Source organism: Cololabis saira, chromosome 10 (assembly GCF_033807715.1).
Source record: "Cololabis saira isolate AMF1-May2022 chromosome 10, fColSai1.1, whole genome shotgun sequence".
In the NCBI taxonomy this organism is placed as follows: Eukaryota; Metazoa; Chordata; class Actinopteri; order Beloniformes; family Belonidae; genus Cololabis; species Cololabis saira.
In genome coordinates, this window is record NC_084596.1 from 20606187 (window position 1) to 20631855 (window position 25669).

Below are 25669 nucleotides of genomic sequence, written 5' to 3' on the forward strand. Positions count from 1 at the left end.
GGAAAATATAGTACCATCAGATTGTTAGGCTTTGCATTAGTTCAGCCTGCTTAAACTCATTAAACCTACACGGGTTCCCACCTCTAGCCATCCACATAGAATCACTGGAGTCATTAACAATGCCTGTTACAATACCTGGTGGTGCTCACTAAATAAACTAGTCAAAAGTAAGTGTCAATTACTGCCCAATACCTGGAAATCACACAACTGTGTAATATGAAATTGAGATTTTAATATTCACTCTCAAATATTCTGGCAGACGAAAAGGCATTTCACCCAGTGTGTCCCTTCGTCTGATATCATGCACATATAGGTAGCATTTATTGATGCAGAACATCTCATTTATATTCTGTAGATAACAAGTGAACTTGCTTGCTTACAAGCCCTGAAAGGAGGTACACAACATTCTGCAGCTTGTACCTGATCTGAAAATGAAGTTTCATGACCTCAATGTGAATAGTTGTGGTTTTAATTACCTGTCAGAATCGGTAAATATGTTGTATATGAATCAGTTAACTGCCATCTTGTTGCTATTTTGCCTGTTTTGATAAAAAATGACAACAATATCATGAAAGTAATAAGGAAACAATTTAATGATTAAGAAAATAATAGTTTAGGGCCATGCAATGTTTGCTTTATCTTGTTTCCTGTTTTGAACTCACAAACAAGACACTAATTCTTGAAACTGAAACTTAATAATGGTCACATTCCTCCCACTGGTTCAACATTGATCTGGAACAGCTAGTTTTATTGTAAACATACATGATGTGTCATAGTTTCTGTTCTTGTGCTATTTATACCATCAGTAGTTTGTCATCGTGATTAGGTGGATAGAGAATAGAACCAGTGGCCAGTGTGTCACCTGCCTTTTCCCTGTTAATCATAATTGGATCTGAGTCTGAAGAGTTGATTCAACAGTTAAAAGAACACTTGAATGGCAGCATCAGTTACTGCTATCTCCCACACATGCACACACGTAATTCAGTGTTTATATTGGAAATCAAACCTTCAGTTAGACTGTCTTTTTATGAGGTAATGATTATTATAGCATACTTTTTTATGTATTCTTGTCTTTTGCTCTCAGGACTGGAAATGCATTTTTTTCATCTAGTTATTCATGTTTTTACAACTTAAATATCTCTGATTTGTAAGTTTCTGTCTTGTTGTTTCTATCCTCATAATTTTGTCCTGTCTTTTATTATTAGTATTCATTTATTATTCGGCTATGTTATTGTGGCTTGATTGTATTCATCTGTTGTAAGTCACTTTGGATAAAAGTACCTGCTAAACATAATGTAGTTTAATTATTTATACCCCAACTCAATTGGTCGTCTCAAGTAACGGTATGTCAAAGAATTTCAACTTTTGCTGTAGTTTTCAGCGAGAGATCAAAACTTGTGCTCGGGACTTTAATAAACCAAGTAGCGATTAGACTAACAAATTTGATTGTCACTTTTAGTCAATTTTAGCCATCCTGTCTTGAAATGATGGGAAGCTGCATATTGTACAAAGTGAATACATAATAGTTCTCTTTTTTTTTCTTTTTTTTTTTTAAGATGTTTCACCAGTCTGACTAATTTCTGGGTCAAACAACTTCTAAAATGTCTTCATCCCTTATATCAGGGGTGTCATACTTCAAAGGCCATCATCCTGCATGTTTTAGATATTTTCCTGCTTCAACACGCCCTGATAAACACGACTGTCACCAACAGAGTTATCCAGACCTTGATGACATGCTGGTGATGACCATTCATTTTTAATCCGGTGTGTTGATGCAAGGAGGCATCTAAAACATGCAGATTAGCAGCCCTTGAGGACTGGAGTCCGACACCTGTGTCTTATATCATTCGGGTCCTACTGGAGTAGTTGAGTTACCATTTTCCAAAAATCTGTATGGAGACAATATATTACTTTTTCCTTGTATGTTGCTCCAGAGAGGTTTTTATTAATTTTATAAATTGCGTGTTATCCTATGGGGGCATAGTGTGTATTTAAAATTGAATTATAAACATAAATGGAAACTGTTATTACACACTTAGCACTTCCTGTTGTGTATACAATTATCCCTTCTAAGTTTAACAGGATAAACACCTTCCTATTCCTGGTAGGGCTTTTATTGTGCAAGTTTACTACATGCAGTGGTTTAACATGATCCAAAGTGCCACCAGGCATTTAAAGGTGGAATGGCTTTTGATTAGATCTCTGTTTTTATATGAGTTAATACAGTACTGAAATTACATATTTAAAACATAATGTAATGCACTCAACAGACATTTTTACATACACCTGCTCTACCTGATAAAGGGCTGAGTGTATATGTATACTCATCGGTTTATACCAAGTGTATCTCCTTAACTGGCTGGTGACTGCATATACGATTATTAAATGTAGTTTACTGCATAGGGTATAAAAAAGATTTAGTCTTAATTTTTTTTTAACACCCATCCTCCAACAAGTAGATTTCTTGTCTTTATGTAAATGTGTTGAATATCAGATTGTGTCTCCTCTGCTGGCAGGTGACCCCTGCACTGTGTCCTCTCAGCTGGAATTGGAGGAAGCTTTGCGCCTCTATGAACTCAACAAAGACTCGGAGCTCATTATCCATGGTGAGCTTTACTTCTTTTCACACATTTACTATTTTTAACAACATATAATCATGTGAAAAAGGATTTACTCACTTTCAGCAAATTTGAACATATCGAAAGTGTACGTATTGTTCATCTAAGGTTGAATTTGTCCAATTTTAAGACTTGTTGGGGAGCTGAAATTAAATACAACCTCAGTTGAAGAATACCAAACAATATTGCACCATATCATAATTTTTCTGACCAAGACAAATTTGAAAACACTGGCTGTAAACAAAAGTTCGCCTGTATTTCAGTAGTTTTACGATGACCTTTAGCAGCTATTACCGGTACTTGACAAAACTGTTTTTCTAAGTGACATTATCAGTCTCTCATATTGCCATGGAGGAATTGTTAGTTTGAATTGAGTTATCTTATCTTTATGCAGTTATCTTCTTTATGATGTTGCTATTGTTCATTGGGGTTTGTGGATATCTGTTTATGTGCAGTTTTCTTAAAATCCCTCCACAGCTCTCCAGGTTGAGGTTTGACTTTAAAGTGGACAATTGAAAAACCTTGATTATTTTCTTTTTTCTTTAGTCATTTAGATGTAGATTTGCTGCCGTGCTTGGTATCATTCCATTGTTGCTTTAACCAGTTTCCGCTATGTTTTATCTGTAGGACATGCTGCCTCACATTTGACTCTAAAATGCTTTGGTGTAGGGAGGGGAGTCAAAGGTCAAAGTGACTCCAAGCTGCCCAGGTCCTGATTTGGCTTCTTTTTACTGCATAAAATCCTCGTTCTGGTTTTTAGACCAACAAAGAATTGCCTTTCTGTTTTGTATAAATGACATGGTATTGGATGATATACGGATTCACCAATATGCCAATACCCTTATTTGTGGCAGAATATAAAAATGACAGCACTTATCAAAAAAAAAGAAACTTAAAAGGTGTGAAATTGAATTCTATTATTAAAATAGTAGAAACTACTATTGAACAGCAGGATTAATCAAGCCCAACTTTATTAATCATGTTCTGATGAATCATTGTTATTTTTCCCATTTGGAGGATTGGATGTTAATTTTTTTTTTTTCTACAGCTTTGTCAGCTTTTATTGCAAATATAAGATTTATAAAACATAAATATAAAACAACAACAACTACCCCTTTGACATTTTAATTGGTATTGGTTACCAGGAGGTGTATAATGACATTGATGTAGGTAAAGTGGATTGATACGTCTCTATTTAATCCTAAGTTTTTTACACAGCATCTCTGTTAGATCTAGAAAAGTAAAACCTTACATTTGAAAGAGGGCTTTTTTTCCTTTGTCAATATTTGACTCATAAGATGTTCTAGTGCTCTGTAGCCTGTCACGTGATTCAGTTAAGTTTCTTGGTCAGTGGTGAGTCCTAAAGCCGGGCAGACACTGTGCGATTGTCAGCTCGTTTTGAACCGATTTTCTACTCGTGCAACAATTTTTTTGGATCGGGCCGGATTTCGACCCAATCGTTGGTCGTGCCTCGTGCAGTATACGTGGGGTAACGACGAGAGATTAACACCTCACGACGAGCTCCCCATCACAAATCGTGTGCTCGCAAGAAAATCAAATGTGTTTGAAATCCTGGTCGCTCCTCGTGAAAGTATCGCACAGTTGAAGCAGCTACAACCCGATTGGCCTCATCTTTTCGCAGAGAGCATGCGCAATCTCTGATGTCGCGTCAAAAACTATTATTTGTAGTTTAAAGTGTTGCAAATTCACATTACAAATCATGTTTTAATAGCAGAAAAAATAGACCGCATTTCCCACGTCTGCCCAGCCAATTCCTTGTCCAATCGTGACGTTGTTTAATCTTTTTTCATTTATCGGCACACAGAATGGCACAAATTTCCAAGGCAGCACGTTTGTTTTTGCTGAGCATCTTTGGTGTGTCCCACTTCCGGGTTCCTCCTCTTCCACTTCTTTTTGACATTGCAGTTCCAGTAACAGAAGTCCGACGTGAGGATTATGAACGTATAGTGTGAGCAGACGGGTCGCATCAGAACATCGGGACGTACAGTGTGAGACCATTACTCGTGGGCTGCGAACCTTTGAACTCAGCGATCTAGTTGTGCAGCGTGAGATGGCAGACTCAAACGATTTAAAATATCGCACAGTGTATGCCCAGCTTAAGAGAAACCTACCATTTTCAGCTCTTTGGACTCCTGATGGTCCATTAACTTTCCTGCTGGCGGTTGGATGACAAGTTGGCAGAAACGTGAAGAACCTCCATGTCAGGTCATAGAGCAACATCATATGAGACCCTTGATGTGGGATCATATATGGCAAACTGTTTCAGCTTGTTCATTTCTTAGAATAATAAAAAATATAAAAATATATTGGTGTGTAATTCTGCTGAATACATATCCAATAATATCTATGTTTGATCAGGAACATTTTTAATTAATTTTCATTTGTTTTTACTTTTCTTTTTCTTGTGTATTCTGGTTTTGATGTGTAAAGTTATAAAATAGTCTTTGACGTGTGAGCACAGGCTCCACTTTAGAGTTTTGAAATTAGCAAGGAGGTCATTACACTAAATATACACTGCTCAAAAAATGAAGGGAATACTTAAACAACACAATGTAACTCCAAGACAGTCACACTTCAAACTGTCCACTAAGGAAGCAACACTGATTGACAATCAATTTCACATGCTGTTGTGCACATGGAATAGACAACAGGTGGAAATTATAGGCAATTAGCAGGACATCCCCCAGACTGCAGGAGTTGGCAGACGCTGTAGTCCAGGTCTGGGAGGAGATCCCTCCCCGAGAGCATCCGCCACCTCATCAGGAGCAGCCCAGGCGCTGTAGGGAGGTCATACAGCCACGCGGAGGCCACACACACACTACTGAACCTCATTTTGATGTGTTTTAAGCACATTACATCAAAGTTGGATCAGCCTGCAGTGTGTTTTTCCACTTTAATTTTGAGTGTGACTCCAAATCCAGACCTCCATGGGTTCCAATGATGATTTTTTTTTTTGTGGTTTTGTTTTGTCAGCACATTCAACTATGTAAAGAAACTATTTAATAAGAATATTTCATTTATCCAGATCTGGGATGTCTTATTTTTGTGTTATTTGTCATCATATATAAAAGCCATCTGTTTTGCTCCTAGGTTCCCTTTTTAATTAATTTTTTTCCTTGCCCTTTTCCACCGCTAATTGTGTCTATTTCTGTATACATATGACTAAATTGTGTTTACTAGACGCGCATCAAAACATATGGTTTATGCTGCAGTGACCTGTGAAAACAACATTTCTTCTGCTGCTAATGTCTGTCTTTGAGCCCTTGAGCTAGTCCACTTCCCTGTTTAAGTTTAGCCTAGTTAACTTAATAGTCGTGCAACTTCATGAGTGTGGAGGTCAGAGTTAACTCAGGTGATGGATAGAGAATTGGGGTCTTGTATGTAGAGCTGTATGGAACATTTGATTGACAGGCTGCATGTTTATAAATGTGTAACCTCGGGGGTAGTGGGGTTAGAGACTAACATTTTAATCAAATCAGAGATGACAGGGCAAGAAAAAGCTGTGGATGCCACTGCAGCGGTATAGGAATGAACTGGGGGTGTTGAGAAGAGGATTTGGCGGCGCCGCAGGGGGTCGCCAGGTCTGCTCCTTAATGAGTTTGATGGCTCTAACCCACGCCTCGCCTGTGACTCACACTGCTTCAGGTCTATGCTGCTCTGTCTCCCTCTTGCTGACTTCTCTAAAACCTTCCTTTTTCTCTTTCTCTAAGTTTTACACAAACATGTTTATGGGTGAATTCTGCCATGAATAGCTTGAAGCAATATGATATTTATCTACAATGTCACTTCCCCACCAACCCATCAAAGATATTCAAGCTGCAAAGAGAAGTGGTCAGCAGCATCACGACATCATCACGTTGATGCTGCCAGACTTGCCTCTCTCACCAGATTAACTAAAGGAGCTCTAAATATAATGCCCTTTGTTTTCTTTCCAGTATTCCCATGTGTACCAGAGAAACCTGGTATGCCTTGTCCAGGAGAGGACAGTGAGTCAACCCTCTTTATACACATTGATGAATTTTTCTAACATGCATTTATCTCACTGTGTAACACAATAAATGGAGGCCTTTACCGCTGGGATTCTATGACGGCTGTTCATATATATATATATATATATATATATATATATATATATATATATATATATATATATATATCCTAAAATAAGGATCAAGCAGATCGTGAGTTTAAGTTAGTTCATGGAAAACTAAATTCAGAAATGATCGGAAAGCCTCTGGGAGCAGTTTCAAAAAGAACTTTTATTATATTCTGTTGCATGAAAGAATTACTCTTTTACATGTCTGTAACTTTGGACATGAGTTGATGAACTTCAGTTGTCTGCTGGGTCCTTTTAAAGAATACTTTGATTTTTAATTTTTTTCCCCCAAGTTAAACAGTTAGTAAGATACCGAAAGGAAAACACATCCACCCACATTTAGACGAGAGGATTATGTAGTCTCTACTGAATAAGCTTGATCAATATTTGTTCATGAAGCCCTTTTACTCCCTGGCTTTCTATATCTTAGAGATCAATTTAGTAATCCTGTGTAATTATAGGCTTGCAGTACTTTAAACCACAAATATCGATATAGGTTGTAGCCTTAGAAAACTTGTTTTGGTTCCACTGTGAATAAATATGAATTTTCAGAAGCCAGACAAACATATTTTTGTAATTAAGGAACCTGAAGGATAGCATTGACATTTTTACCGGCTCACAAAGTACGAAAAACTGCAAATCCACAGCCTTAAAAAATATTACAAACATAATTCAAAAAGACAACACAGTACTTACCATGTATGCATTTTGTATAAGTTGTATGAATCTGTTTTATTAAAAAATAAGTAATAAAAAAAGTTGAAAGGTTATGGGTGGAGACCATTCCTATTTTTCTCACATTTCTCAGATCTCTGCATAAATTCTGAACTTATAAGAGCATGTGCATATCACATATACCGGTACAAGTAAAGAGCACTGACATTTCTTCCTCTCTCCACAGAGTCAATATATCGCCGTGGAGCCCGGCGCTGGAGGAAGCTTTACTACGCGAGCGGTCACGCCTTTCAGGCCAAACGCTTTAACAGGGTGAGACGTGACACCGAATTTCTACCCAACAAGGCTTTGTTTAAAAAAAAAAAAAACAAGTTCAAAATGTTCCTCCTAAAATAAAACACCCATATATATATATATATATATATATATATATATATATATATATATATATATATATATATATATATAAATAAATAAATAAAGTCATATTTTTTCATCACTTTAAATGCTTCAGAAATAGTCCGTTGCGTCATATACTCATCTTGTGTAATTTGCATTTCAAGCAAAACATGGCTGACAAAATAATCAAATGTATATCAGTGTTCTTAATCAAATTTGTATTTCATATATAATTGTGTTTAATGTATTTCACTTCAAAGTTTAAATTCTATAAGGGGAAAATGTGTTATGTAAACCTTAAACAGCAGACATAAAAAAAAAATGTAGCTATTTGATGTGAACATTAATGAATCTGATTGCAGACTAATGAACATATGGACATTATCATCTGCTATGATTTATTTTTGTTTGTTTGTTCTTCTACTTAAATGCATTTTAACATATGGTTTATGATTTATTTATTTATTTTTTTTTAATAAATGTTTATGTAATCCCTTCTGTGCAGCGAGCCCACTGTGCCATCTGTACAGACCGGATCTGGGGTCTGGGCAGGCAGGGTTACAAATGCATCAACTGCAAACTGCTGGTTCACAAGAAGTGCCATAAACTGGTCACGGTGGAGTGTGGCAGACCAATGATTCAGGTGAGATGTGCAATAAATGCTAGAGTCATTAGTTTTAAGACATATGACTCAATTCTGTTTCAGAGACATGCTGCGGAGTTTCTTTGAAACTTAATAGTGTCTGTTATTGTCCAGGAACCAATTATGCCCGGCCCACCATCAAGTCAGTTGGACCCATCTGAACACCAAGGTAATGCAGCTGTGCACACCATGACACTTCTCCTATAAAATGTAAAGCTCATTTTACTTTTGGGACCATTGAACTATAATGCTGCACAATATATTTTAGTTGTTTTCTTTAAGGGTTAGAGTATTTTGGATTTTTTCTTCTTAAACCAAGGAATAACACATTACACTGGCACTGCACAGAGTTGTGAAAATAAATGTGTGACTGTCTCTCACCTATTTTCTCTCCTACGTTCTATTTTTCCTCTTATCTTCCTCCCCTACTGTCTGTCTGTCACCCCCCCCCCCCCCCCTTTTTTTTTTTCCAGGTCTTCATAATAAAGATTCGAGAGAAAGCCTGACTTACGATGGAGAGGAGAAAGAGGTGAGAGAAGTCATTGCATCCATGTTAGTCATTTATAAAATGGACAAGTGTTTACGTCTCGCATGAGTGAAATTGTTTGTGTGAGGAGGAGTAATAAAAGCTTTAATTCATGACAGGTTCTTTTTTCTTTGGTAATGGTCTGCATTTGGCTGATCCTCATTTTACCTGCTGTGTAAAATGTGTGATAAAAAAGCATGCAGACTTAGACACCCTTTCAGTACTCTGGGTATTGATCTCATTTGGTGGAGATAATTAAGTAACCTTTTATCACATCTTTTAATGCCAGGGGCTGATTAATGGGTTGGAATGTAGTTTGGGGTTAGTGTGCCTTGGATGAAGCAGGGGAGGTGAACGGGAAGAATACATTGACTTGGACACCGATGGGAGATAAAAGAGGACGAACCAAAATAGCTGATCTACAGCTCTGTGTCCGACGGGGGGTAGAGAGTCACAGTTACAGGAGAGATAAGAAGATGGGTGAGGAAATGGTGAAAATAGGCTTTGTAGACTAGTTGGGCTGTAATAGGAGTGTCTAATGTAATGCAAGCAGAATAATGGTTTTTAATAAAGACATGGAACTCAATATAAAGATGTATGCTCAGAAAATGGTGCAGAGTGGGGTTTCAATCAATTTACAAAGTCACCCAAAGGAAATCACCCCTTTGTCCAAACCAAATAATCTCTTCTGTCAATAGTTGATTGAAGAAATTGTATTGAGAGGTTAATGAGCTGAAATGATTCATGACAAACTGTTGACTTTTTGTTGATGACCTTAGATGCTTCGTATGATCCTTTTTAAGCCTCTGCTCATCACTGCGCTCCCCTGTCCTGCTTTAATTTCCCCCCAGGCACGCAGCAGTAGAGAGACGGGGAAATCGCCCTCCAGCCTGGGCTTGGCAGACTTCGATCTGCTGCGGGTCATCGGCAGAGGCAGCTACGCCAAAGTGCTGCTGGTGCAGCTGAAGAAGACGGAGCGCATCTATGCCATGAAGGTCGTGAAGAAGGAGCTGGTCAATGATGATGAGGTACTGGCGGCTAACCTCTCTGCCCATTGCTTTATTATAATTATTTATTTCAGAATGTCATCGTGGGATAGTCAAAGTGTAAAAGGCAAATTCAAAATAAATTGAATACAATTTCATTTTGAATGAATGAATGAATGAATGAATGAATGAATGAATGAAGTTTATTCAGTCATGACAACACAAAACACAACACCAAAAAAAAACATTATGCACAGCATTAACATTTCATACAAAACCAAAAATGTGTTGAACAATGACTGAAAAGGCATAGGCTGAAGCAAACTGCTTATAAAAGCCTATCCTATGTTAACAACTTTCTTTTTGTGGCTACCGACCTCCAGAAAACCAAAAAGAAAATAGAAAAGCAAAGAAACAACAGAAAAGCAATGAAACAACAAAAGGCAAAGAAACATTTACAGATAGTCAATTGCACTTATAAGCTTCAAACATAGCTTTACAAACCATTTTTTTAAAAACCAAAAGAGAATGACATGTTTTTTAATTTATGTTTGCATCATTCCAGAATTTAACTCCAGTAATGGAGACACATCTCCTTTTCATACCTTTTTTAGCTTTTTGTACAGTGAAATTGTAGACACCTCCGAGATTATAGGGAGTTTCCTGAATTGAAAAGAACCTCTGTATTGAGTCAGGTAGCATTTTTGATTTTGCTCTGAACATAATTTGCATGATTTTATAATAAAACAAATCATAAAATTTAATAACATGAGAATTTAGAAAAAGTGGATCTGTGTGAGTGTAGTAATCAGCCTTATTGATGATACGTGATCATCACGTGATATGATTCTAAAGCTGAGAATGGCAGTGCGTTTTAGCCACTGTCTTGAAGAGGGGGGAACACTTCTCTCAGAGAGGGGATATCAGGAGTCAGCAAGATTCTGAAAGTGGAAATATACATTTCCTTAGCTGGAAGGCCTCACTTCACTGCTAACAACTCCCACACAAGTCCTCTCACCTGCATGTCATAGTTGTTACAGACCTGCCTGAAGGCCTCCAATCCATATCTGCTCAGCTTGGTGTCAGCAACAGAATAGCACGAAGCATAGAATACGATGTCATAGTCTGCAATGGGGCACATATGAATCTAAACAGGAGCTAAATCATTATCCACACTAGTCCTCTTCTGCATGGGGGTTTATTACAGGTGGTCTTTATACACGTTTTAGTGGGATTGTTACATGTTACATTGTTCTATGTATCTGTGGGGAGTGGAAACATTTGGTTAACCCTCAAAATGTGTGATGGCTGTACTGTATGAAAGTGACACTGCAGCCTGCTCTTCTGATACAGTATTTGTTAAGGTAATTTAATACTAAACTCATCCGTTCTGTCTTTATGTAAAACAACATATCACAATCAATGGGACCTGTCGTTGACATCACAACTAATATTTGTCTCATGTAATTGATCATTCATCTTGTGTATTTTGTCTGAAGCACTTTGAGTCAACTTGACACACCTCTCCAATGCCATCAGTCTTTCTAAGAAGGTGTAGATAAACCATCATGTCATCAGAAATTGATCCCTGTGAACATATGTAGCAGGACAGCCACAGGCAACAAGAGTAGTTAGCCTTGATTAGGCTCACTTAGCGTGATTGACAAATTGACAAATGCGTCCTGATCAATGCCGAAGTGTTCTACTGTCCCTGCCTTGTCAACGTGAGCAGCATGCAAGTCCAGACGTATTATCATCGAGACATCAATAGAGTCCTGCTTGTACTCCTCCTGGCTCAGCCCTTTTGTTCTGCTGCTGGCCGTCGTCCATACGAGTGAACCCTCAAGCTTTGTTGCTTGGTCGATGGGCTTCTGCTTATTCAGCTTTTATTAGTTCAAGGGTACAATGTCAGAATGATCTCTGATTGATAGTTGGCTGTGTGTTTGTGTCTCTCTCCTTCAGGACATTGATTGGGTCCAAACAGAAAAGCATGTCTTTGAGCAGGCCTCGAATCATCCCTTCCTGGTTGGCCTCCACTCCTGTTTCCAAACAGAAAGCAGGTGAGTCTTCGGCCTATGGGAATTTGGATTTTTTTTTTTGAAGAGAAAATCCACCAACTGTATTAATCTCTTAACAAAACTAAAGCAGAAGTGATGTATAAGTGCAAAAAGCTGCGCAAATGTGTTTTGTTTGTAAAGCTCAACAAGAGTTGAGGCTGAAAAAGGTTAGAAAATTACATGCAGAACACTATGCATCATGGAGTTAAAATGAGTTAGCTTAGCAGATCTCTAAAGTTGGATTTCACTCAGATCTTAAGTCTAACAAGATTGAAAGTAAATTTGCTGCATTTACAAAGCAATTAAGGCATCACAGACCAAAATTTTACATGAAATGGTTGAAAACCACACAAAAATGTCAAAAATCTTTAATATATTCCAGATGGCTGTATTTGTAAAGAACTCTATTGTAATAAGTCATACCCAAATGACATCAACAGACGTGGCTTTCAAAATGAAATACGGGAGCTTTTCCTCTATGGTATGCTTACCGATATTTATAGGTGAACAGAACTCTACAACTATTTTTTTCTTTTTGTAATTAAAAAGATCATGGAAAATCACAACTGGGGTAATGGGGAAATCCCAGTAATTGTGAAACCCCTTTAAAAATCTACATAACATTAGATATTCATAGTAAAAAAAAAAAAAAAATAGAGGTGCAACTCCTGACTAACTTCACCTTTTTGGAGTCGATTACGGTCAATCTATCAGTGACTTCATTTATCTAAATGTACATCTAGATGAATGATGAAGCCTTTCACTTGCAAATTCATATCAGTACTCAAGGTTACCTTTTCCATTAATAAATTCGGTCAAAAATGACTCAACTGGTGGTGAAAATCTTGATTCTGTTCTGTCCCTACATTGAAGCAGAAAGATCAGTTTGAACTGAGAAGTGTCTTAGGTCATAGAAATCTCCACGCCTCTACTAAATATTTGGATGTTTTTGTTTTGTACACCTATTCAGCCTCCCTACCAGATGATAAGAGAAAACTTGAATATTTTTCTTTCCACAGACTCTTCTTTGTTATTGAGTATGTAAATGGCGGAGATCTAATGTTCCACATGCAAAGACAAAGGAAACTCCCAGAAGAACATGCCAGGTAAAGTCATTCTTGGTTGTGTAGCGTAAAGTAATAAAACACGATGTCATTCATTGTCACTATAGCCGCTAGATAGTCTAATTAATTTCTAATTGTTCTTACCTAATTTCAGATTCTACTCAGCGGAGATCAGTCTGGCACTCAACTACCTCCACGAGCGGGGAATCATCTACAGAGACCTAAAACTGGACAATGTACTACTGGATTCTGAGGGACACATCAAACTTACAGACTACGGCATGTGCAAGGTGTGGTTTACAGATGGAAGTGTGTTCTAATGATACTGCAGTGCACTTTGAGCAGAAGTCCTTGAAAGCTGCAGAAGTGTCAGTTTACTCTGAGATGATTTCAAAGCTGATGATCTTCTTGTTTTTGCAGGAGGGTCTAAGACCAGGCGATACAACAAGCACTTTCTGCGGTACCCCCAATTACATCGCTCCTGAAATACTCAGAGGAGAAGATTATGGTGAGAATTGCAATCCAAAAGCACTTACCAGAAATGCTATCCGATGATGAACTCTGAAGTTTATCAGGTGATGCATAGAAGCTGATAAGCCATTTTCACTTATGTTTATAATCTGCATTATGTGAGTTGTACAGGAGCTAAAAAAAAAGAAGGAAAACATGTCTGGAGATGGGAGTTCATCAAATAAATTAATTCAAATTCAAAAGTGAACTTAATGTTGGTTGATGAACTATAAAACAAATTAAAAACTAAACTAAAATGAACATGAACTGCATATACACTCCCCGGCCACCTAATTTAGTACAGCTGGAATACCTGATGAAGTGGGGAGAGAGAGAGTATCTGTATGTACATTAACCGGCCACTTTATTAGGTACACCTGTCCAACTGCTTGTTAATGCAAATTTCTAATCAGCCAATCACATGGCAGCAACTCAATGCATTTAGACATTGTCGAGATGATCTGCTGAAGTTCAAATCAGCATCAGAATGGGGAAGAAAGGTGATTTAAGTGACTTTGAATGTGGCATGGTTGTTGGTCCCTGACGGGCTGGTCTGAGTATTTCCACAACCATCTCTAGGGTTTACAGAGAACGGTCTGAAAAAAGAGATAATATCCAGTGAGCAGTTCTGTGGGCACAAATGCCTTGTTTATGTCAGAGGAGAGTGGCCAGACTGGTTTGAGGTGATGGCAACAGTGACTCAAATAACCACTCGTTTACAATCGAGGTATGCAGAAGAGCATCTCTGAACGCACTCTCAACCTTGAGGCGGACCGGCTACAGCAGGAGAAGACCACACCAGGTGCCACTTCTGTCAGCTAAGAACAGGAAACTGAGGCTACAATTCACACAGGGTCACCAAAATTGGACAACACAAGATTTGAAAAACGTTGCCTGGTCTGATGATTGTCAATTTCTTCTGCGACATTCAGATGGTAGGGTTAGAATTTGGCGTCAACAACATGAAAGCATGGATCCATCCTGCCTTGTATCAATGGTTCAGGTTGGTGGTGGGGGTGTAATGGTGTGGAGGATATTCTCCTGGCACGCTTTGGACCCATTAGTACCAATTGAGCATCGTGTCAATGCCACAGCCTACCTGAGTATCGTTGCTGACCATGTCCATCCCTTTATGACCACAGTGGACCATCTTCTGATGGATATTTCCAGCAGGATGTCTGAATCATCTCAGACTAGTTTCCTGAACATGACAATGAGTTCACTGAACTCAAATGCCTCCACAGTCACCAGATCTCAGTCCAATAGAGCACCTTTGGGATGTGGTGGAACGGTAGATTCACATCATGGATGTGCAGCCGACAAATCTGCAGCAACTGCATGATGCTGTCATGTCAATATTGAGCAGACTCTGATGTTTCCAGTACTGTGTGTGTGTGTGTGTGTGTGTGTGTGTGTGTGTGTGTGTGTGTGTGTGTGTGTGTGTGTGTGTGTGTGTGTGTGTGTGTGTGTGTGTGTGTGTGTGTGTGTGTGTGTGTGTGTGTGTGTGTGTGTGTGTGTGTGTGTGTGTGTGTGTGTGTGTGTGTGTGTGTGCACACACATTTTATGACATACTCCTAGTGCAGAGTGTATTAAATGGAAAAAACATTGTGGTTTATCATGAATACACTTATGACTCACAAGAATCTGTTTACCACAAAGGTTAGGTGCTCTTCAAGTGTTCAAGCAACTATCACTCTCTGTATAACAATTGAGGGCTTCATGAACAAGTATTTATACCACATAATACAGTAAAAATAGAAAGAGCTCCTTGGTAACCAAAGTGGTATCATAGCGACAAGTTCCACTGTGCAAATAAATGTTGTGCGCATTAATTTAAAATGACTACAGCAGCTCTTTTTCACTGTAGGCATTTTTATTCTAATGAAGAAAATCTACAGAAATGTTGGCTTGATTCCATTTAGTTGATCACCTAGCCGTCACTCTCAGGTCATGGTTTATCACCTGCTTTTCAGAGTTAAAAAGTGCACTTGAATACGCTGAATATCAGAACAGGTCTATAACCCCTTTGCCATTACACGACTCAACTCGGTCTGTCGTTTTCCATCACAGTTCAGTACCATCTCAATGTGGGTGGGGCTTCATTCTCGTTCCACGTTGCTCCATCGAGAGCCTTCTAGATACGCTCGTTGGCCATGAGGCACAGAAACGTGTGGAACTCATCGTTGCACCACGGAGTAGGTCTACTTGCCATTTTTCACTGAACCAGAGTTTAGTTGTAAATTAAATATCGTTGTTGCTGTTGCTGGGTTTTTAAATATGGCGGGTGTTAGGGCTGGGCGATATGGACCAAAAGTCATATCTCGATATTTTCTAGCTAAATGGCGATACTCGATATATATCTCGATATTTTTTCTGTACCATAATTGGGGTTTCCCCCAAAGCGTTATAGCATAGCATCTTTGTTAGCTTCATTTTTTTCTGAGGCAAACCCTTAAAAAAACAGTCAGCTTTAATACAAAGCCTCGTGCCAAATGTCACACAGGTTCCTTTATTAACAGAGGTCTGCACAATATCAACATGTATAAAACAAATGAAATAAAAATAAACTGCCTGCATATATAGAATAAAATGCTTCTTGAATAAAATAAAACAAATATCCCTTTCCTGCATAACAATTAAATTAAAATACACTGTGCAATTAATACAATGTAGACAGTAACAGGCAGACTTTTCCACTGAGGTTGACAGTTGTGCAAATAACAAAACAGTTGTGCAACTCTCAAATAAAACATTCAAGTCCATTTGTCACAAAATAAGCTATATCAAAATCATTAAAAAAAAACAAAAAAAAAAAAAAAAAAAAAAAAAAAAAAAAATTTTTTTTTTTTTTTTTTTTTTTCAAAAATCGATATAAACGATATTGTCTCGTACCATATCGCGTTGGAAAATATATCGATATATATTAAAATCTCGATATATCGCCCAGCCCTAGCGGGTGTAAAGGAGTTGTGAGACGTTGCTCTCAGCCTGGTGACGTTGTATTTTCAGCCTGACTCAGCTCAGTTGGAACTCTAAGTAGGTGGAGAAAAAAAGGAGATACTAACCGGTACGATCACCTCGTGGAAAACCCTTAAGACAGAGTACAGTCAAGCGTAGCGGAGCTGAGTAGGTACTAGTGGAAAAGGCCCATAAATTTCTTTTATTTGTTTAATAATCCAAGCTAAACCCCATTGATTCATGACCAGTTTTAGCCAGGCCTTTGATTTGGCATTTGATTGTAGAGTACTTTTATGTCTAGAGGAGTTCACGGTTGATTTAATGACTGAAAAGGCGTTTAGATCCCTGTGCTGCGAAGCAAAGCCTAAATCAACTGCAGTGGTGCAAAGTAAGATCCTTGTGAATTTGTCTGCGTTTGCAGAGTACTCTGGCATAGAGGTGTTGCAGAACTCCAAAAGCTTCATTTTTAAACATCACCATACACTGTACATCTGTAAAGTTATAACATCCATGTATTGCCCCTAGGCCCTGTTGTTCAGAAACACTTACCGCTCTAAAATCATTGCTGAGGTCTTTTCTCTTTGGCATTATGCTGCAGACCATCAAACTCTCAAACTGACACTTGCTGATGAATTAATGAAATGCATTTGATTAGCAGCACTTGACTGATTATTCTGTTCATCATTTAATTTCTGAACACCAACACAAGAGGACAAATGGTTTTTCTTTTTTTTGCCTCCAAAATAATCAGTCTGCAAATTGCAATTGACGCCCACTTCAAGTTATGACACCTGCAACTTAAACCCACAAATAGATTATATGAACGTTCCCACCTGGTTCTGCTGCCGTCTTCTTTCTTGAAGGTCTATGACCCTGTGAGAAGACATCTCTTCCTCGTTTACTTTCTACTTTCATGTGAAAAAACTTTTTGAAGCAAAATAAATTTAGAACAATCAAACACGACATCCATGAACAATTCTCTGAATAGTCAGATTCTTGACAGCCTTCACAGTGAAATGATATGTATGTTGTGTCATTTCATAGTTATTTACATTACATTTAGTAGGCACTTTTATCCAAAGCAACTTGCAACAGGAATACATTCAAGTCACAGTAACGGTTCACAAAGAAGATGCGGATAAAACCGTATTTAAATAAGTGCAGCCAACTAAGACGACATTCAAGTGCAGCCTGGGAAGCTAGAGGGTGCGTTCACGACAAGGTGTTCCTGGAAGAGGATAGTTTTTTAAACTGTTGAATGTTGAGAGAGATGACTCTGCTCTTGTGGTAAAGTTCATATATTGTAGGCAGGTGCGGACCCTGAGGTCACCTTGTAGGTAAGTGACGAGGGTCTTGGTTTTTATTCAAGCAGGTAGCCAGTGAAGCTCACTGAACAGACGTGTGGCGTCGGCCCGTCCGGGTTGAGTAAAGACCAGTCTTGACGCCGCAGTCTGGACCTTTTGTAACAGTTTGATCTTGAAAACTGGAAAGCTGGCTAGGAGGGCATCAGAATCAGAAAAGCTTTATTGCCAGGTCAGACATATCAGACGAGAGAACTTGACTCCGGTTTACACCGATGGCACCATTAATACGGACGGCATTGCAGTAATCAAGGCGGGATATAACCATGGTCTGTACCAGGAGTTAAGTTGCATATTATGTCAGATAAGGTCTTATTTTTTGAATGTTTTAGAAACAAAACAGCATGACTGAGGCAACATGGTCAGAGGAACATCACTGACACCAGGGTTCTTTGTAAGACTTTGTATTTCATTGTCTGTTGCCCGAGTGGTTTGCTCAAAACATGTTCATTCATGCAGTTATGTAGTAATTATGGATAACGGTATAATGCTGGTATTCTTTATGCAGTGGTAGGCAGTCAAAATTTAAGGTTTTAAAGGTTTAAAAAGTGTTATATCTATCGTTGAATATCTGAAAGTATTACTCCGAAAGTAGGTATAATAAACATTTTTGAAAATCTCTCTGACATTGTTTTATTCCTGTTTGAAAAGGTATATTAAAATATTTGTATCTTTCAACAATGTACAATGTGTGTGTCTCAGGATTCAGCGTGGACTGGTGGGCTCTGGGCGTGCTGATGTTTGAGATGATGGCGGGCCGGTCGCCGTTCGACATTGTTGGCAGCTCTGACAACCCGGACCAGAACACAGAAGACTACCTCTTCCAAGGTAGCAAACACGTTGCTAAGGTTTAGTTTGAAGGGAGGGAGGGGGGGTGCTTTTTCTCTCTTTTTTGTTGTTGTTTTTTTGACACCTTTTTATAACAGCTTCTTTCTGTGCCAAGCGTTTGCCATCTGTTAGAGAAAGATATGTGAATTCATGTGTTTTCTCTTCATTCTTTAATTTAAAATGTTTTGGGTTTCAACTATTGGCCAGTAAAGTGTTGGTTTGACTGACCGAAACACAATTTAAGGCCCAAACAGCCACAGAACTGATGTATTTACAGTGTCAGTTATTGTTGTAATTTTAGTGTTTGGTGTCTCAACCTTTTCTTTTCTTTTACACTCCTGCAGTAATACTAGAAAAACAGATTCGAATTCCCCGCTCGTTGTCAGTCAAAGCGGCCAGCGTTCTCAAAGGATTCCTCAACAAGGTAAGAAGGGATGAGACATCGCCAGTATCAATCTTAAACAGCTTTGGCTCTTGCTGGGAGTCGCTTTGTTATGGCCCTTGCAAATCAGCTGCCATCTGTCACTGTCTTGGATTTTCCTTCTCTCTCTGATTTACACACACCCCTCCCTCACTCTGTCTCCGTTTAGTTTCCCTTAACTTTTTTACATGCATTTTGAAGTATCACATTAGAGCAGCATTAGAATACCAAAATTCAATCTGTCTCCCTCAATTTAGCAGATAAAATAAAAAGGTTTTAATTCTCCCTGCAGGGGTTTTTTGCTTATAATGGAGGATGGAAACTCGGAAACATAATTTCAAAATAATATCTGGTTTACTGTACATTTAACTAACAGGGCTGATCATCTGAATGATGAACTGTTTTCATTTCGAGAGCAGAAATATTATCAGTATTGATTGACTTGAAAGAATGATTGCATAATCTCCAGCAGAGAGGGAGAAAAAACTGCCAACCTTCATAGGTTTTCCTCCCTATGCGGTCGAGGCAACTGGCATTAACACCGTCTTGTCACTCAGATTTGTGCACTGCTGATTTTAAATAAGACATGCTTTCCAAGGATTTTCCTGAGCTTTTAATGAAACGTCTGACATAATTCGGTTGAAATACTACAGAGATAAAGTGTACTAGCTCCCTTGCACGACTTTTACAGGTCTGGCTAAAGCAACTGGATTTAAGCGATGCAGTTACACACACCAGTCCATCCTTCTTCCACAGGGATTTCCTTTTTCCATATTGGGGTTACAACCTGATAAAAACCCACTTAAGAATTACAGCGAATGCAGCGCGATGCGCCGTCTAAATGACATACACTGGGAAGCTGAATAATTCTACTTGGATATGGATCTGATGTTAAAGTATACTGAAGATTGTTGCCTCCCAATATCTTTTTTTTTTTTCTGATTTGGTTTAAAACTAAACAAAAAGCTTGCGTAGCGTTTGAGACATTCAGGATTCTTCTTGTTTGCCTTTTTTTGTTTTAAACTTAATATAGTTAAGAAGTAGATTTGATTTTTACCCTGAAAATTAAGCATGCAAGGGGAGCAACGTACTACCCAACTGTATATTTATATGCATCTATATATCTAGATAGATGGATAGATATCTGGATATTTAGATCTTTTTCCCCTTAGATGGTAACCCAACCTGGATAAAAATACTTATTGATACCCATCTTGAGAATGTACTAGCACCTTTTAACTAGTTACACAGCCATGTCTTTTTCTTAACAGTTGATGCTGCAGTAATGTGCCTCTTTGACTATTTAATCTTTGCTTCAAATACCCCAGGCTTCTATACTGAAATCTTCTTGCTTTTTCTCACTTGCCTTTTTTTGAACCCCTCCTCTCACTGAAATAACGAACATCCTTTCCACCTTCTCACCCTCTCTCTTTCTTGCCGTTTATTTGACACGTTATCGCTCTCTTCTGCAATCGTCTCTCACCGTCTCTCACCCTCTTCTCACCGGCGCTCCCACAGGATCCCAAGGAGCGTCTGGGCTGCCACCCTCAAACCGGTTTTGCCGACATTATGGGCCATCCATTCTTCAGAAATGTCGACTGGGACCTTGTGAGTGATGTTTTGAGTTATTTGGTTGTTTTTTTTTTCATTCCCTTCTTCGTTCCTTATCCTTTATCGTGGTTTTCAGGAGAATTTCAAATAAACTAAATCAGAACCCATGGATGCCTGAAACCAAATAGGTCAAAATAAATCCATATATTGAACTTGAAAGAGCAGGAAGCAGCTGTAGAGAGCAGGAGGTCAAATTTAAATGTTTGGGGTCACCCTCTCCCCTTTGTGCCCTCGAGCTCCAGCCGTTTAGTCAGAGCAAAGGGTGATTAACTATGGATTCAAACTTTTGTCTTAAAAACACAGGCTGTTAAAAATAAACAGGCTCTGCAGAAGACTGGCAGTGACAAGATAGAAAGTAACACATGGGCTGAGACACAGGCAAAGATGGAGAGGAAGCAAATGAGAGGAGACAGATCATGGAGATAGAATATATAGAGCTCAACTGGTGAACTGTGGATGTCTGAATTGTTAAACCAATGACTCATTTTCAAAAGGAAGTCATAGTTGAGGTTAATTTTAGCCATTGTTTTGCTATTGCTTTTACTGTAAATCTGAAACGTTGTGAACTACCCACTTAGTTTCCAGTAAATACAGAGACTCTTGTTGCTTTCTCTGATGCTGCGGTTTGCAGTCTCGGCCACTGATCCTGAAAACCGCATTAGACTACGTGCTGCCTTTTGCTATGACTGGACTTTATGACTGTGTAATGCATGTCTATTATTTATCTTTGAAGACCAAATGTAAGTATGAATCTGGATCTCCGGAGTAGGAAATCAAGGTCGGGCCCTGTATACATTACAGTTTTGCTGGGTATCTCAGAATTGCTTATAGGAACACCAGTGAAATTGAATCTACCACTAAAAATACTTGGATATTTTTGCAGCTTCCGGCTCTGAGTTTCAGTAACAAGTGAGTTATTATTTAGAAGTGTGTGAGATTCCTGTTTTACAACACCTAGGAGTGTAAAATGAAACCAATACCAGCCGAATCCAGACTTGAGTGTTGACATGGATATAATTGCATCCAAATGTTTGTTTAATTATGAATTAATATATCAGGTCTGAAATGTTACATCTTCAAAATATGCTTTATAGCACATCCCAAAATGTTTATCTATTTGTATTTAAAACCTAGAATAGTCAGGTGTTCTCACATCCAAGAAGATGAAACCAGTAAATGTTTAGAGTTTTTCTCAGTTAAATTTTCCAACCTTGTGTACATGCATCAAAATAAAAGCACAAAAACCGGTTCTGCTTCAAATGAGTTCATGTTGACATTTCTCTGAACGGCTGCACTATTTAAATTCTCCACGTGTGAAAGATCAGGGACATTTTATCGACAAAGGCAGGCAGACACGTTGCTGGATGACAGACAGCGGAGCTCAGCAGGGATCACCGTGACCTCTTTTCCCCTGTTTGGTCTGGACGTGGGACCCAGCAGTCGGTCAGAGTGTCTGGACAGATCAGCTTACACTCCCCCCCCACCTTCTCCCTCTGTCTGAACATAAATCCAAAGGTTTGCCCTGTGTTTCAGCCCATGGCCTGCAGGGGGAGCAGTTGTTGGTTTCCAAACAAGCACTGCATCCAGCTGAAGTTGGATCCATTCAGTTACCTGTGCAGTGATAACTGCAATCACAGAAGCAGTGTGGCCAGTACAAGCCACTTGCCAAGGCCGTTGGGTGGTGTAGGGATTTTCATTGTGGTTCCACAATTAGTCTTAGCTTATGGGCTGAAACTAATCATTCATTTGAATTAGGGCTGTTCGATTTTGCCCAAAAATAAAATCTCGATTTTTTTCTCTCAAAATCCGATTTTCGATTACGATTATTTTGTGAATTGACAAAAGGCAAAGATATGATTTCAAATATGCTGTTTTTTTTATTGAACATTTGCCCAATTGGGCTTTAAGTGCAAACTTTGCTCTTATTAAACCAAAAATGAATGAATAAAGGGCAAAACTCTGTAAAATAAGTTTAAAAAAGTTTTAAAAAATATAATAAAATATAAAGTTTTATCTCTGAAAACAAAAATCAGCAAATCAGCACTTGCAAACATACAGTAAGTTATATTTCCAATTAAATAAAACAAGACATTTTCTAATTAAACTAAACTGGGTCTTTGCATGCTAAATAATAATACAACCCATGAAGGAGGTAGAGGTGTGTAATGTCAGTCATTACATTTGCTATTCACATTTGCAAGTTTTTTGCAAGGAACACGAGCCGGTCTACCCGGTGGCCGTTCCAACGCCCCCTCCTACACTAAAGAGCCTCTCCCATGGGGCACTTGTCGCAGGTATTGAGAGGTATTACCATCAATCATTAATATGGTATCAATCATTAATATGTGTGCAGACAAGGTTAAAAAAAAAAAAAAAAAGTGAAAAATCGATTTTACGATTTTCACGTTTTAACATAGTTCTAATTACATAATCACGATTACGATTTAAAATCGATTAATCGAACAGCCCTAATTTGAATTATCTATTGATCTAAAAAAAATAAACTTTTTTCATCTAATCAACCAGTCAGTCGGATTTTAAAGTGGTCCCCCTCAGCATGTTATTCTAATATTTTTACTAATGGTTCATGAAATGCTCTTACAGTTCTTCCGTTGTTTGACCAGAGCTCTTGAGATCAGAAAAAAAATTACATTTACTGTCTTTTAAGGCAAAAAAACCACAAAAGGGGCAGAATCACCGGTGTTTGAAAGGTTGTTGTGGTCGTCTTTCCTGATGGCTCATCTGTCGTTTCAGCTGGAGCAGAAGCAGGTGGTCCCTCCTTTCAAGCCTAACATCTCAGGAGAATTTGGACTGGACAACTTTGATGCCCAGTTCACCAATGAACCCATCCAGCTCACACCCGACGACGAGTGAGTTCTCTCTTGATTGTCTCTCAGTCGTCAATTCTTATGTTCATTTTATTGAAACTGTTTTGTTTTTTTTCCATCCTTCCACTGTAGGGATGTTGTCAAAAAGATCGACCAGTCGGAATTTGAAGGGTTTGAGTACATCAACCCCCTCTTGATGTCTGCGGAGGAGTGTGTGTGAGAGACATGACGTCTGTGCTCATGAACACCACCCAAGCACACACAATCACATACTTGTGTGGCATCTCAGTGTCTTCAGGCTGCATGGTTACAAGACAACCTGGCAACATCAAGCTTCCTTTCGAGGGGCCGCACATGAACAGTAGAACGCTTATTTGCCAAAACCAGTCTCACACTCTGCCATTTATAACCACTTGCCCTTAAGCCTACATTCTTTCTTAATTATTTTTATATTATGTAAATCTGCGCTGATGTCTTTTTTCTTATTGGGGCCTCTATCGGTAGCCAACACGGCCACAAAGTTCTTCCAAGGTTGCTGCACACGGGGGAGAGAAAGACGAGGAAAAGCCCCTGGGAGACTGAGCATCCTCTCCTTCCAACTGGTGGGGTGTTGTCAATGCATATTTTATTTGTATGTAAAAGAAACTTTCATTAAGGACAAATGTCAGACAAGGCCTTTTTAACTTCAAGCCGGACACACAAATGACATCTTAATCGTCATTTTGGAATTGGCTTTGTCTCGACTATCATTCGGTAGAAGGAAAAAAAGAAAATAAGAAAAAAAAAAAAGAGTACTCGTAACACTAGCCTTTAAAAAAAAAAAAAAAGATATAAAACATCTATATATTTTTCTCAAATTTTATTTAATATTATACCTGTCATAAAAGTATTAAATGAGTAAGAGAACTAGATACATATTCAACATCTGGAAAATAAAGAGTGAGCATCCCGTCTCCCAGAATGAAGGAACCTAAACAGTAAAATAAAAGAGATATAATTCTGTCAAACTGTGAATGAACGCAAATGGGCTAGTAGAGCAGCACAAAGGACCCGCATGCTGGAGCACAGGCTTAACGTTGCCGTGCAGACTTTCCATGAAATACGCATCCACACTGGACCAAAAACATTTTTCTGAAAAATGTCTTGCGCTTGGTACGCATTAGATGGTACAGTATACACAAGAAAAATGTGCTGTCCTCAGTCATAGAATTTATATTTTCATATTTTTTTTTCTTATTGTTTTAAAAAACTATGCCTATATGAATCATTTGCTTTTATATTATTTGTATTTTCTCCATTCCATGTATGTTTTGTTTTTGTTCAAAGTGATTGTTAAAATAACATATTGGCAACTAAACCCAAAACGCAGTGCAGTTTTCGTCCTGACATGCGTCATTAAAACGGTCATCTCTTCTCCACCAATGTACCACATGCAGACAGGAGGTAATTTACTGAATTAGGTATTTTCTAAAACTGCTTACAGAATCCCTGGAAACTGACTCTTTTGTCTCCTGAATGTAATGACACTAAGCAATGGTGCATGAAGTCTTCCTGTTTGGAGCATGTTTGGGGCTCGCGTGGTCAGTGGAGGAATATATAAATAACATCTGTTACACTTTTTGTGTCACTTATTTTTTTCTGTTGAATCGGGTTTCATTTTGATTTTTGTTTTTTGTTTTTTACAACTACATTAATTCCAAACTGTAACTAAGTGTGAACCCAATTGAAACACAGCTGTTTGTATTTTTTGTGTTTTGTGGATATTTACCATCCACAAAACGTAATTATTAGTGTTAAAGAGGAAACACAGATGGTAAAAATAAACATTTTATTTCTCTCTTGTGATATCTGCTTGTTAGTGTAGCTCTGCCATACATTTGAGTCTTAATTTTGATTAAAGGTGTTCAGTAGCTCTTGAGGAGCATTGCCAAGTGTGAGCATGAAACCCTGCCGTTATAACAACGTAAGCAGGATCGCCTTATGTTAAGGACGAGATATGACATGATTGGATGAATAATGGTGTTAAATACAAGGACGAGAAAGATGCAGCTGATTTGTGTGTGTGTA

General features: G+C 38.3%; 1 protein-coding gene across 1 annotated transcript in view; it reads left to right on the forward strand.

The window, feature by feature from the left end:
* The window catches only part of prkci (protein kinase C, iota), a 42764-nt gene extending 17317 nt beyond the window's left edge, over positions 1-25447 (forward strand). The window contains exons 3-18 of the mRNA XM_061731968.1: positions 2517-2606; positions 6575-6625; positions 7637-7722; positions 8315-8452; positions 8567-8621; positions 8926-8981; positions 9830-10006; positions 11927-12024; positions 13041-13127; positions 13240-13375; positions 13506-13593; positions 18617-18742; positions 19087-19166; positions 20682-20771; positions 23529-23644; positions 23735-25447. Of these exons, the coding sequence (XP_061587952.1) occupies positions 2517-2606; positions 6575-6625; positions 7637-7722; positions 8315-8452; positions 8567-8621; positions 8926-8981; positions 9830-10006; positions 11927-12024; positions 13041-13127; positions 13240-13375; positions 13506-13593; positions 18617-18742; positions 19087-19166; positions 20682-20771; positions 23529-23644; positions 23735-23822 (1562 nt within the window). The 3' untranslated portion in view covers positions 23823-25447. The remainder of the gene's footprint in view (positions 1-2516; positions 2607-6574; positions 6626-7636; positions 7723-8314; positions 8453-8566; positions 8622-8925; positions 8982-9829; positions 10007-11926; positions 12025-13040; positions 13128-13239; positions 13376-13505; positions 13594-18616; positions 18743-19086; positions 19167-20681; positions 20772-23528; positions 23645-23734) is intronic.
* The last annotated feature ends 222 nt before the right edge of the window (positions 25448-25669 follow it).